We start from the raw sequence: 12,308 nt of genomic DNA, 5'->3' as shown, positions 1-12,308 counted from the left end.
CTGCACTCATGAATCGTGAATGGCACGCTGTGGTGCTGTTCTATTGACATAGAAACACCTGGAGTAGATTCGGAATGGTGTATTTTATATTTGTTGAAGTTTCTACGTTGATAGGTTAATTGGATCTGGGTGGATCGTGATTTTAGTGTCCAAAAATCACTCATTTTAGGTACTCCTGCACAATGTTTCATCTCAGGAAGGCTCCACAGAGTCGATTTTAAATTTTTGATTTGATGGGCTTATTTAGCATATGCTAATACTCGTTCTCCAGCTGTTCCGAATAAAATATATGTAGACTTGTGAGCTCTGGAGTGCGTTGTGCATTACCCATCGATTGTGCATTACCGTAAGGATCAGGTGATAGTATTGTTCATCAAGTTTCTAGTCGAAAATTTTCTATACAGGGACAAATTTCGACAAGTATCATCTTACTTAGCTCTCTCTAATATATAAAGCTGGTCATTTGTCTCCATCTCCAACACGCTTAACCACTCATGAAGGGGAACTTCCAGAACCTTGGCGATGCCACCCCGAGGGAGGTTCAACTTCCATCTTGAGAACCCCTGCACCCTGTCTACCAACTTCCATCGTCCGGTCTTGAGGAACTCTACCGAAGACTCGGCAATGAGATGAGTGACAGGCGTCGACGCTGTAAGATCGCGCGGGGACAGACTTTCCGTCTTGTTGTACGCCCAATCATTTGTTGCTGGTCCGGTCATGGACGGATGTAAGGTGGTGAATGATTCTGCAGGAAGAGCGACGCCCCAGTCTGGGCTGCAAGATTAGATATGTGAACTTGCACTGCGATGGTCTTGTCAGCTACACCCAGAAGCTCATTCACCGTGGCTCATACCAGCATGCTGGTCTGCATATCGATCGTTGAATATTGCGAGTGCAGAACCACCAGGGTAGTTTGCCATCGACGCCCGGGTCGATACGATAGTGATGGCACAATTCAGAGCAAGTATGCCCGTAGCTGCGAGAAACATCATTCTTCCGAAAACACCACCTTTCCTTCGGGATACCCTGTTGAAAAGCTGAGTGTGCCTCCGATGAAATGAAGAGTGCTTACATCCACCGGGCACCCCGAGCGGCGGCGACATTGAAGAAAGGAACAACGTAAATGATGAAGCGCCATTCTTTGTGGCCCAAACAGCTGATGAGAACAATAAAGAGCACTGGGGGAAACATTAAGGCCCGGACGCGACTATCCAACGCAGCTCCGAGTACAGCCAATGGCAAGGATCCAAGAAGAAGCTTCGGAAGGTGTGAAAAGAAATACGCGTGCACGGGTGATGTCTGCATAATGGGTGAGACACATAGAAGAAAAAGAAAGCAACCAACTTACGCCCCAATCAGAGCTCTTGCCTTGATATACATTGAAATATATCCCATACAGTTCGGGCCACAGCGGCCACTGGTTCCATAGGTATGAGTCGACGGTGACGGTCAAAGCTAGTCGCTCAACAGTTGCAGACCTTTCAGTGCGCAAAGAACAATACGCACCGATAGACAACGTGGCAGACAGAAAACCAACGCTAATCAGTCTCGTAAAACTGATGTGCCGGAGAAGAAGTGCTTGGATAGCGAGAGGAGCTAGTAATAGCGCGACTTCCGAGCGGAACACGACGGCGGTGAACGTCAGTAAAGCAAATGTAACATCGGCACTCCTTCTGGTAGGAAACTGGGACTGCGGAGCTCTGTTGCACAACGCGTAGAATCCGAGGTTAACTTGTGTTCGTCCTTCGTTAAGCAGAGACTCATGTCGCAGGCAAATCACCTACCAGGGAACAATGCGAACATGTTTGGTAATGTTCGGCCCATCCAAAACGGCAGATGAAATTGCGAACATGTTAGGAGGACGTACATGAGGCCAGTTGGACGACCAAATCGTCTACATACGGCCCGTCGTATCAACATGAAGCCTGTTGCATTCAGCGTAGCAAGGACCAAACGCACTATCAGAGAGTTCAAGACGCTGTGAGCCAAGTATTTACATAGAATCAAACCTGCTATCTGAAGATCGAGTTTTGTGCTTAGCAGGCCCCACTGACTCGCCACGTAGGCGACAGGTGAAGTGAGCCACGCAAGTAGAATGCTTCCTATGAACGTCCGCGGTACAGCGCCTGGAAATATGTTATGATCAAACTTCGCCACATATCAGACACGAAGAGTTAGGATGAGAAAGTTTCACACCTTGTACAGATTATCCCTCCCAACTCCATACATAAGAACGTCATGGGTTGCGTGCAAGTTGAAACTTTCTTCGACTTTCGTGTACGGTGCCAAAAGAACATGAGTCCAGCTGGTCGCCAACAAGAGTAAATCCATAGCAAAACTCATCGAGAATTAAATGTGGGTACCGCTGTTACGTCCTAGACGCAGAGCATGCAGCCGGGAGGTAAGGTCAAGGTGATGCTCTCGATTAGAAAGGTATCGGACAATGTTGACGTAACTGTGTATGTACTTAAGGATAGCCTAGTATGCAGCCATGTCGAAAATTAAACAGGAAACTCTAAGTACTTAACATAGGGACTAAAAACGACTCATGATAGTGTATAACCCAAACCATCTCTCATACCAAGGAAGAAAACTGCTTTTATTGTAATTTGTTATTCTAATGCGGTCGTCTTTGTTGTAAAGCGAAATTGTTTCAAAGAAGGCCAAGCGCAAGGCTTAAGCATGGACTGCACTTCCGGAGGGAATTGCACTGACATCGTGGAGTCTACTTGCAAAAACAGGCGCAGTGATTGCAACCCTGCCTCCACAAGAGGTTCAAGCCCCTGCAAAATACTCTTGATGAGGTCGCTATCCCGGACATGAGGCCTAGGTTCATTGATATGAAGATCAAATGATTTCAGCGACTTTCCGAGCTTCTCAACGATGATTGGTATGAGGTGATCGAAGAAGGCCGCGACACCAGAAGGTTGCCCGTCTGGCTGAAACACCAGCGTATGTAAATTTGTTGCTGCAAGGCGTGACATGAAGAGGATGACGGAAAACATTGATCCTCGAACATCCGACTGCTTCAATGCAGGGAACATCGGAGGAATCGCTTGCCAATTCATGTTCAAGCGATCTTGAAGGTGGATTTTGAGGTCTGAAACAGGTGCATGGGACAGCAGCGTGCAAAGAGCTGCGAGCTCGGGGGCACGAATATAGGCTTTGCTTAGATCAACGCTTCTGATCTGCCCGAATTGAAGTTGGGGTGTTGAGTGCAACGTTCTCATTGTCCGCATGAGACCGATAATGCGCAGTTCCTTCAGATATGGTGCTTCAGCAACAGCGCGGTCGAGTGCCAATTCAATGGGGTCACAATCAAGTGTATTATGACATACGAGGGTAAGAGATCGTAGGGAGGGGGGAAATAGCTTCGCTTGCGGGGGGAATTGGGCCAGAGAGGACATAAGCCAGACTTCGTAATTTTGGGAAAGGATGAAACTCTTCCTGTCCGCGAATGACTGTGAGGCGTGTATAGCAATCCCAATTTTTTATGAGATCTGCGCCATCATTGTTGTATTCTCCTATGCGCAAACTCCAGACTCGTGCAGCGTATTTGTCGAACGTTTTCCAGTCATCCAATGGATTGCAGCGATACTTCAGGAGATCGCAGTCACTCGTCGGGGCGTCCTGCGGATATAACGAGGATTGGCTTCAGCGGCAGACGTGAGGTGAGACACTTACATTCACAAATGATGCGCTTTGTGGAATCAACAAAGTAAATGGAGCAAAGGAGTGCATAGATCTCCAGAGGATATCGAGGGCAGGATCTGTGAATGCACGACAACAGCAAGACATGTGGTACAACGACTTCTTGTCGTCTTGTAATCCATCAAGGATAACTGCGAGAATTTCTGAGATGCGGAGAATCTCAAAAGGTTCTGGCATGATCAGTCGAGGAATTCGTTCGCAAGTCACAGCACACACTGAGACTTAAGGTTAAAGACCACATTGTACAAATTGTTCCATTGGCTGACTGATAGAAGCAATTGACACGAGGCCCCGACCAGGTATTACATCCAGAGTCCAGACCACTGCGGCGTGACGAGGTTCATAACCCAGTGGTAGGAAAGTAAGCTAGAGACCAGCCTGGCTTGTATTTAAGCTTCAGGATCTATGAACGGGTTTGAACGTAGCCGAATTTCACAGATTTGGTCTATGTAGAGGAAATTTGAAGTTGTTGACTTGCAAGAGAAAAAAAATTATGTAAGCGCTGCAACCTAACTACGGGAATCACTGCGGAAACGAGAAAATAGTCAGGCCGGATTAGTGTAGGGACAGACCATATATGCGGAATATAAACAGACATCGCATACAACGCAAATCCCGAAGCGCTAGACTAGCGAGAGGTACACAGTGCTGGCTCTAATCCGACACTGGACACATAAATTTTGCAGAGGTAGATTAGTTATCTGTGTATCTAATCCGACAATAGGATCATATCGGAAAACATGACTTGCACATCTGAATTATGTCTGCATACATATACAAAATAGTTCTGATTAGACTCTGCAAAGGATATAGTACAAGAGGTCCATATGCTCCATATGCTTCCTAGGATTCGCCATGGCCATGCGCTTGCCCATAGCTTCTCGCTCGCTCTTCCCTTCGTTCTCCACACCCCACATCCACGATGCATGGATCCCAAGGCCCACAGAGACGCCTTAGCGGTGCCCCCATGTATCCTAACCAATACGGCATTAGTCAAGACCGCCAGTCTCAAATGAGTGGTCCACACCAATTTGGCCAGCCTCACCCTGGGCCGTCCCCACTCAACTTGCTCAACGACGACTTGCCGCAGCACAATGAGTACTTCAGTGGACCACGGCTGCCCAATCCTGCAATGGTAAACTTGTCAGAATCAATTCAATGCGAACACAGAAAACTCACATATTATTAGCCAGGGGAAGACGGTGTAAATGAGAATATGGGAAGACCGTTGGGCAATAACAACCTACCAGAAAACCCATTCATCCCCAGGCACAACTGAGCAGCGTACACCTTCCCTGTCTATGCACGGTGTCAATAATTATATGAACCCCCAGCCGGCCGGTACACCATACCTTGGTCATGGACACTTGCACACTCCTTTCTCATCAGGCAGTGAGCCGCGTTCTCGCTCGCAGTCCTTGGCACCAGGTGGAGGCCACGACCATGAATATAATCAGTTTGCACAACCTCATCAATCACACGGTGCGGGAACATACCCATACCAACGTGGCGGCTTGCTTTTCCAGGACCAAACTGGAGACATGCAGTACTCGGGTCCACAGGGTAGAACTGCCAGTGCCAGCGAATTGCTGCATCTGTCTGAAAGCATACAACAGTTTTGTAGTAATATTACGACCTCAAACAATGCACTTACAGCACAAGTGCAAACACTTCAAGGCGAGCCATCCAGTAGTGCTTCTAAGCCAGGTATCTTCAAGAGAGATTTCAGCTGTTCGGAGAGTGGGAGATAAGATATTTTATCACCGGGGACTTGACTGCTCGTTGGTTACCTGTGTTCTGACAGGAAAAGATCATCGAGGCAGATCAGACAGGTATCCACGGTATGCACTGAACCAGCAGGAGGGAAAACTTCACGGCAAGAAGGACAAACAGGAAGAGTGTAGATAGTCTTGTCCACACCAAGTACCCGATTGCTGGATTGGAGCGTTATAAAAGGAGTGTCGATGGCGGGTGCAATCGAGAGTAAAATGCAAGCCAGTATCGCAAGGAGTGCATTGTATGCAACTCGTGGAAGGTGAAACTGAAGGTGAAGCCATGAGACAAGTGCGTATATTACTAGCAGATGGTGAGGGAGGTGCGAAAGATCCGTGTGGTCTTCTGAAAAGTAGTCTTCATCAGGAAGGAAGGGATCAGGGTCGTCCTCCCCTGGTTCTGCCTGTATAGGCGCACGGTCTTCTTCTTCATCGGGTCCATCAAAGCATCCATCTCCATCGAAATCCTGTATCTCCCCTTCATCATCAAGAGCAGCTTGTTCTCTCTGCATTTCCTCGACGGTCTTCGCAAGTTGCTGTTCAAAAGCACGTTGCTCAGGGTCAAGAGGAAGTTTGTGCGCGTCATGAGCTGTCAGGGGCCGAGAGCCAGCAGCTGTCGCATTGTTATACACGTCAAAGTGGTCAACAGCGGCAATAAGAACCTTGGGACTGCGCATGTTAGGACCAAGGTTGGGCAGAGGGCCGCTGGATGTCGCAATACCAAAATCTACATCTGTAAGTGCCCCGTAATCCAATACAACATCCTCCAAAGGGTCACGAAACTCCGGAGACAAGGGAGGGGGAGGTTCATGTAATGGAACTGAAAATCCTCGAGGAACTGGCTCAATATCTGCATCACCCTGTGAGATGATGCGTTGCCCGACACACCGGGCAAAGTTAGCCTGATCAGCAAGAGTTCGTTGGCGTAAGTCAGAGCGCTCATGCGAGCGAAAAACGTGAGGTGGAACAAGAATGCCATTGCACTTTGTAACTTTGCAGTAGCAGCGTACAGGGGGAGCCATGTTGGTCAATCGATACAGGGTTCGGATGTGTTTGAGTAGTATGGTCTAAGAGGACATAACGATATCGATATCTAGACATGTCGGACTGTATGCAGTCACGTGAGCAAAACTCCCGTACTAGTAGAGCAGGTGTAACGCGGGACTTAGACAAATTTTTGAAAAACTTACTTTGCTTCAAGCGCGACCTAAACAGACGTCGAAATATTGAATATGCGGTGTTGATTAGTGGTGGAATTGCAGGTATTTGAAGAGAATAAACGGGGTCCAAATAGACGTGTTGACGAAGTTGGAAAAGTGTCTGTTTACATGTGTTGCTCCGGAGCGAGCGAGCAAAATTTGCGACATCTCGGATTTACGTCTGATTACAAGCTAGGTACGTTTAGAGTCGTGTTACACGCGCCGTCTCCCTCTGATTAGGGTCTGCCTAAAATCTCGTTTCCGCAGTGAATGCTGATGTCAGATAACCTAACACAACACCTCAGATGTAATAGCAGTCCGTCCTCGAACCTCTCCAGCCGCGGATGGGTAGGAGCCTGATATAACCCATTTGCAAGCCTGCTCCAACAAGAAGTGTCGGAAAAACTATGTGTTGTTGTATTTACACAGTGTGACTATACAGGATTAAGGCTCTCTACACATGTGTAGAGAGCCTTAATCCTGTATACCCTACACATGACTGCCGACTGAGTAGGAGTCTGAGCGATGCTCTACATTAAATAACTTTCTCATCTGTTCACCGGTTCACTGATTGCGGCACTGCAGCCTCGTGCCTTCCTGCAAGCACTGGACGGCGAGCGCCTACTTGTTCTTCAACTGCATTCCACAACCGTCCAGCGAGCTTTCCATAGCAGAATATATTGAAATATCCGTCCCTCCATCCCGTTTTCATCCGTGACCTAAGTTTTGTCATAACTTACAAGCTTCGATTCAAATCTTCGTACGTCGTCCCTCCAGATAACTATCATCCGGATTATTTCTGACCGTACCCTCGAACCCAGTTACTGAGTAATAGTACTTTCAGTTGCAAGTCCATTCCATCACACATGTTGCAATCTTCGTCAATGAGTGACGATCAAGGTCAGTATTTCCATCTCTTATCTCTCGCAAGGTCTCTGACTTCTTTGATTGTCGTTCAAGGAACTTGGGAGAAGCTATCCGAGGTCGCTGTCAAGGGTGCTCAATATAACTCCCGTGAACGTCAGCCCCACTCGAAATGTTTGGAAGGGACCCGGGTGAATCTCCTCAAATACATCCACGGATTCCTGGACGACACAAAGAAGAATCAGCTCCTTTGGCTGCATGGCACGGCAGGCGTCGGAAAGTCTGCTGTTGCGTTCATTGTAGCCGAGAGGATGAGAGGTCTCAAAGTGACAGAAGAGACAAACGTCGAAAAGCGGCTAGCGGGGACGTTCTTTTTCTCGCGCAAGCACACGAAACGTCGCACGGCTGGATATTTTTTTTGCAACGCTTGTCTACCAACTTGCCAACAATTTTCCAACATCCGGAAGGATGTGAGCAGAGTTATCCGGGACAATCCCGCTCTACTAGACCCAGACACACCCCTCTGCGACCAGATGGAGGCTCTCTTTCTCCAACCCCTCCGAAAACTTCAACTCAGATTGCGCGGATGTCAGCCTCTGACATTTGTTGTCGATGCCCTTAATGAATGCACATCCATACCCGAGGTTGCTGATCTCATCTTTGCCCTCGCACAGGCTCTTTGTGACCCTCATCTTCCCGTGACCCACATTCTGCTCACAAGTCGCTCGGAAACCCATATCTCTGAAGCCTTTCAGGACGAAGAGGTGCGCCCGTTGTTGTGTGAAATACCAGTGAAAACTTCTGGGGAAGGTCTTGCTGCTATCATCTCGCTCGACGGCGCCGATGTCAACATAGATATCTATGTTTTCTTGCAGCATTCCTTCGCAAAGCTGGCAAGTCGCCATCCCGATTTCCCTCAACCAACGAGGGATGAACTCACGCAGCTGGCGACCCGCGCTGGTAGACGTTTCATCGTGGCGTCTACAATGATGAAGTTTATTATCGACGATGAAGACAAGGATCCCCACGATCGGTTACAACTGATGCTCAGGCTGACGAGCGAGCTGCTAGCAGGAACGGAGGTGTACAAGTTATACGACTGTATCCTCTCTACGTGTGCCGACCCAAAGCGGGCTTACATGCACTTGTCCATTGTCGCCGCCCTCGCAGACCCTATTCCCGTCTCGCAAATAACGACACTTCTTGGCCCTGGTTTGGGCAGGGATGTGCGGACAACGTTGATACAGCTACGGTCTGTCGTGGATATTCCTACCGACACCGGTCTCCCCGTGAATATCCATCACACATCCGTTCGTGATTACGTTTCCGACCCCTCAAACTGCAGCCTCCCTCAAGTACGCGAACACGATATGAAATCACCCCACTCCCTACTCGCGGATTCCTCTCTTGGCTTGATGATGAAAGAGATTCCAGGAAGCGCGGCCCTATTGGATGCGCTCTCAGAACTGAAGAAACAGAGCCAAGCCATGCAACCTGAGGATCCAAAAAAATTAAAAGACTCATTAGCGTTCCTCGTTCAGCCACCTGAACCGCTCTCAATCCTTATCGGTATACTATGGCTTCGGGGAGATCGTACTTCAGATTTACAATTTTGGCTGGGGACCGAGGACGGGAGTGCCTGGCTGGGGACCAAGGATGGGAGTGTCTGGCTAAGGACCAAGGGCAGGAGTGTCTGGCTAAGGACCAAGGGTGGGAGTGTCTGGTTGCGTACCCAGGACGGGAATGTCTGGTTGCGTACCAAGGACGGGAGGGTCTGGTTGCGTACCAAGGGCGAGAGGGTCTGGTTGCATACCAAGAGAGGATCTGACTGGGAGTCCGACGGGTCAATGCCAGAATTACAGAACGTGTCAGACTCATCAGACCCGTCAGACCCGTCAGAGACCCAGGAAGTGCCAGATGACCAGCCGCAGACCCAGGGAGGACAAAGCTGGTTCAGGACCGAGAGAGGGCGAAGCCGGCTGCGGACCGAGAGAGAACGAGACCGGCTGATGCCAGTCCGGCCGCTGATCCAGGAAGCACCAGACTGGCTGCAGACCCAGGTAACACGAGATTGGCCGCTGATCCGGCAAGCACCAGACTGGATGCGGGCCCAGGCAGCACAAAACTGGCTGCAGACCCAGGCAGCACCAGACTGGCTGCAGACCCAGACAGTACACGACTGGCTGCAGACCCAGGCAGGACGAGACTGGCTGCAGACCCAGGCAGCACACGACTGGCTGCAGACCCAGGCAGGACGAGACTGGCTGCAGACCCAGGGAGCACAATACTGGCTGCAGACCCAGGCAGGACAACATTGGCTGCAGACGCCCCATGGCCGAGTGTGGCAATCCACTCCAGCGGCGTCTTTCTGGGTGACTATGGAAGAATTCTCGAGTACGTTGGAAGCAATCAGCGAGTATACCATCGTTCCAGAATTGCCTTTACCGCTAGCCCAAGTTATCCAACAGTTCAAAACCTTGCCGGATTTCTTAATGTTGCCGGCGTTGATGGCGTTAAGGCATCAGCATCATTCTGCCTCTGCATTATCAATACATCGTCTGCCAAACAGGGAGATCATCCATGCCATGAACGCCTTCACGACTTTCACACACAAAGCGCAGCAAAAAAGTCAATCATCTTCCGAAGCTCTCAAGTACGCCTGTCAAAACTGGACTATCCATCTCTCGTGTGCTCCAAATCCACGGGACGACGCGCTCAACCATAAATTCCATGTTTTCTGGAATCGTCACCTCCTTTCCTGGCTCGAACGACAGTGGTGTTTGAAGGGTCTGCGGTCTTGTCTTGATATTTTATCAGAAGGGCAGGAACTTGCATCGTCTTCGTCTTCGTCGTCTTCTTCGCAGGTATGTATTTTTCTAATATTTCTCAATTCACCCACCCAAATGTCCGACAAGCTGATATTGCCTTGTTCCAGGATCAGTTTTTCTTGTCCATTTTATGAAACCCCTTGTGATTCTCTGTCATCCTCAGGTTTAACCCGTCAACGTGCAACCCAGTGAAGGGGCTGCAACGGAAGCTTCGTGTCCATATATCAAGAGTTCTCCCCAGCTTCTTGAGTAGTGATACGTTCTAAATTTGTTTTCTGTAAGATACAAACTCATGAGACTACGTACGCGCATATCACACATCGAGAAGAACTCGAGAAGAACTTACCCATAACTAAAATCTACGCCATCCTCGTTCTAACTTACCACACATACATTCACTAGGGAGGGTACTATGAACTCGCATCAAAGTGTATCGATATCAAAAATAGACATTAGAAATAAAAACACTTCATGAAACATATCCACGGCGAGGTCCATAATCCATCAGCCAACTAAATAGGAAAGGTATGAGAGGCGACGACACAAGGCCACATCTATGACAAAATCTGGAGATTGATTAGTCAAGTCTACCTGCAATAGTGGACGTTTCACATACAGCCAGAAGCACAACTGCAACGACGATGACGAGAATGATCATGAGACATGCTGCACGTTGCCCAGCTTTGCGTTGGTACTCGGAAGCAGTCGAAAGCTCCTCGGCTGCCCCTTGGGTATCTACAGCGATGGAATACACGTTTGATTCGATGTTGTCTGTGACAAAGGGGGGGAAGAACAAAAAGCGCCAGTGAGTTAGTGTTATAACGGAAGTTATGTCACATACCAATCATGCCGCCTTGTTGGTTGACAAGTGTCCCAAGATCACGGAATATCTCCGATAGTTCATGTATACCGGACTCGATCTCTTGAATTTCCGCTTCTCGTTCTTGAATCAAAGACTCTTGGTACGCGAGTTCGTGTGGAGAAAGCTGTGACTGAAGAAGTTGAACCTGACGTAGTCGGGGAGACGCGCTTGGCTCTCGTTGGCGCGACCTGTGGAAACATGAGGTAATAGCACCTTCATGAGGGGAGAGTAACGCACGTATCATCGTAGTGCTCGTCTTCTACTGCTATTTTCACCCCTTCCACCACTGTTCTCTGGCGCTCTGCGCTAAATTGTTGTGCTCTTTGAAATGCCACCAAAGACAGCTGCAAGTCATGTGATATCTTCTGAACTGAGGTCTTGTGTTGAGGCTGGTGCGTCCGATTCAGTTGACAAAAAAGCCAGTATAGGATATCAATTTACGCTTGCAGTAGCTGTTGAGGCAATCTTCTTCAAGTCCTCAGAGCCTCGCTTGGCCATAGCCCTCGTCGTTTCGGTGAGGTCATGCCTGTGTCCATAATGCATTTAGTAACTGAGTTGGTAACTAGCCGGTAGTACGTACAAAGACTTCCTGAGCGTGGCAGAGTCTTTTGTGGTGCCAAGTTGGTCGACCAGCTTGAGAATACCCTGTACATTCGAATTTATCTTGAACACTTGGAGTGAAAGTGAGGATTGCAAGGAGAGAAACGCAGACTCTTCACGCGGCTGAAGCGCTGTCGAACTTGATTGTCCCGTACGTGCAAGGCCAGTTTCAATGTCCTGGAAGCTCATGATGACACACGAGAGAGCTGAAGGACAATAGTTAGCGGTCAAGGTTTGGTCCTCACGCTACCCACGAGCACAGTTACCCACAACCAAAAAGCCGCTTACAAATCGTCAAAAATACATTTATGATAGGTTTCTTACGAACAAATCAGTACAGTTGAGATTCTTCTATTCGACAACAGGCTGTCGTATTACAGTGCAGTGCTCACAGCATACATGTATGTATATCACCAATAGTACTAGCGGTAGCTTGCAGTATATACGTACTTTTACTATGTAATCCGAGGAG

The 12,308-nt window shown here is 48.6% G+C and overlaps 5 protein-coding genes across 5 annotated transcripts; 1 reads left to right on the top strand and 4 right to left on the bottom strand.

The window, feature by feature from the left end:
* Nucleotides 1-428: 428 nt before the first annotated feature.
* DFJ58DRAFT_748563 (glycosyltransferase family 22 protein) lies at nt 429-2,465 on the bottom strand (the record flags this gene model as incomplete). The annotated part of the gene is made up of 7 exons (XM_041387601.1): nt 2,197-2,465; nt 2,010-2,148; nt 1,785-1,958; nt 1,349-1,731; nt 1,073-1,299; nt 842-1,026; nt 429-769 (listed from the first exon to the last, which is right to left on the bottom strand). The coding sequence occupies exons 1-7, from the start codon at nt 2,341-2,343 to the stop codon at nt 429-431; spliced, it is 1,596 nt and encodes a 531-aa protein (XP_041239329.1). The 5' UTR covers nt 2,344-2,465.
* Nucleotides 2,466-2,612: 147 nt separating this feature from the next.
* On the bottom strand, nt 2,613-3,888 carry DFJ58DRAFT_732638 (uncharacterized protein; the record flags this gene model as incomplete). Its single annotated transcript, XM_041386194.1, has 3 exons — nt 2,613-3,274; nt 3,339-3,630; nt 3,685-3,888. 3 exons carry the CDS (start codon nt 3,886-3,888, stop codon nt 2,613-2,615), a joined length of 1,158 nt encoding a protein of 385 aa, XP_041239328.1.
* Nucleotides 3,889-4,633: 745 nt separating this feature from the next.
* DFJ58DRAFT_732637 (uncharacterized protein) lies at nt 4,634-5,462 on the top strand (the record flags this gene model as incomplete). The annotated part of the gene is made up of 3 exons (XM_041386193.1): nt 4,634-4,846; nt 4,901-4,915; nt 4,962-5,462. The coding sequence occupies 3 exons, from the start codon at nt 4,634-4,636 to the stop codon at nt 5,460-5,462; spliced, it is 729 nt and encodes a 242-aa protein (XP_041239327.1).
* A 35-nt stretch (nt 5,463-5,497) lies between these two features.
* Nucleotides 5,498-6,505, bottom strand: DFJ58DRAFT_732636 (uncharacterized protein; the record flags this gene model as incomplete). Its single annotated transcript, XM_041386192.1, has 1 exon — nt 5,498-6,505. One exon carries the CDS (start codon nt 6,503-6,505, stop codon nt 5,498-5,500), a length of 1,008 nt encoding a protein of 335 aa, XP_041239326.1.
* A 4,021-nt stretch (nt 6,506-10,526) lies between these two features.
* Nucleotides 10,527-12,130, bottom strand: DFJ58DRAFT_809338 (t-SNARE). Its single transcript, XM_041391352.1, has 6 exons — nt 11,817-12,130; nt 11,678-11,762; nt 11,474-11,625; nt 11,216-11,424; nt 10,991-11,145; nt 10,527-10,940 (listed from the first exon to the last, which is right to left on the bottom strand). The coding sequence occupies exons 1-6, from the start codon at nt 12,023-12,025 to the stop codon at nt 10,929-10,931; spliced, it is 822 nt and encodes a 273-aa protein (XP_041239325.1). The 5' UTR covers nt 12,026-12,130; the 3' UTR covers nt 10,527-10,928.
* Nucleotides 12,131-12,308: the final 178 nt, after the last annotated feature.

The sequence above is a fragment of the Suillus subalutaceus genome (genome assembly GCF_016647625.1).
Source record: "Suillus subalutaceus strain FC151 chromosome Unknown DFJ58scaffold_129, whole genome shotgun sequence".
NCBI lineage: Eukaryota > Fungi > Basidiomycota > Agaricomycetes > Boletales > Suillaceae > Suillus > Suillus subalutaceus.
The sequence above is the reverse complement of the archived record's forward strand: the minus strand, read 5'-3'. Positions and strand labels throughout refer to the sequence as shown.

Coding starts and splice junctions, on each gene's coding strand:
- DFJ58DRAFT_809338 (XM_041391352.1), bottom strand. CDS start 12,025: ATGAGCTTCCAGGACATTGAAACTGGCCTTGCACGTACGGGACAATCA. Junction 11,626..11,677: donor CCTCAACAGCTACTGCAAGC/GTAAATTGATAT, acceptor CGGACGCACCAG/CCTCAACACAAGACCTCAGT. Junction 11,425..11,473: donor GACGAGCACTACGATGATAC/GTGCGTTACTCT, acceptor ATGTTTCCACAG/GTCGCGCCAACGAGAGCCAA.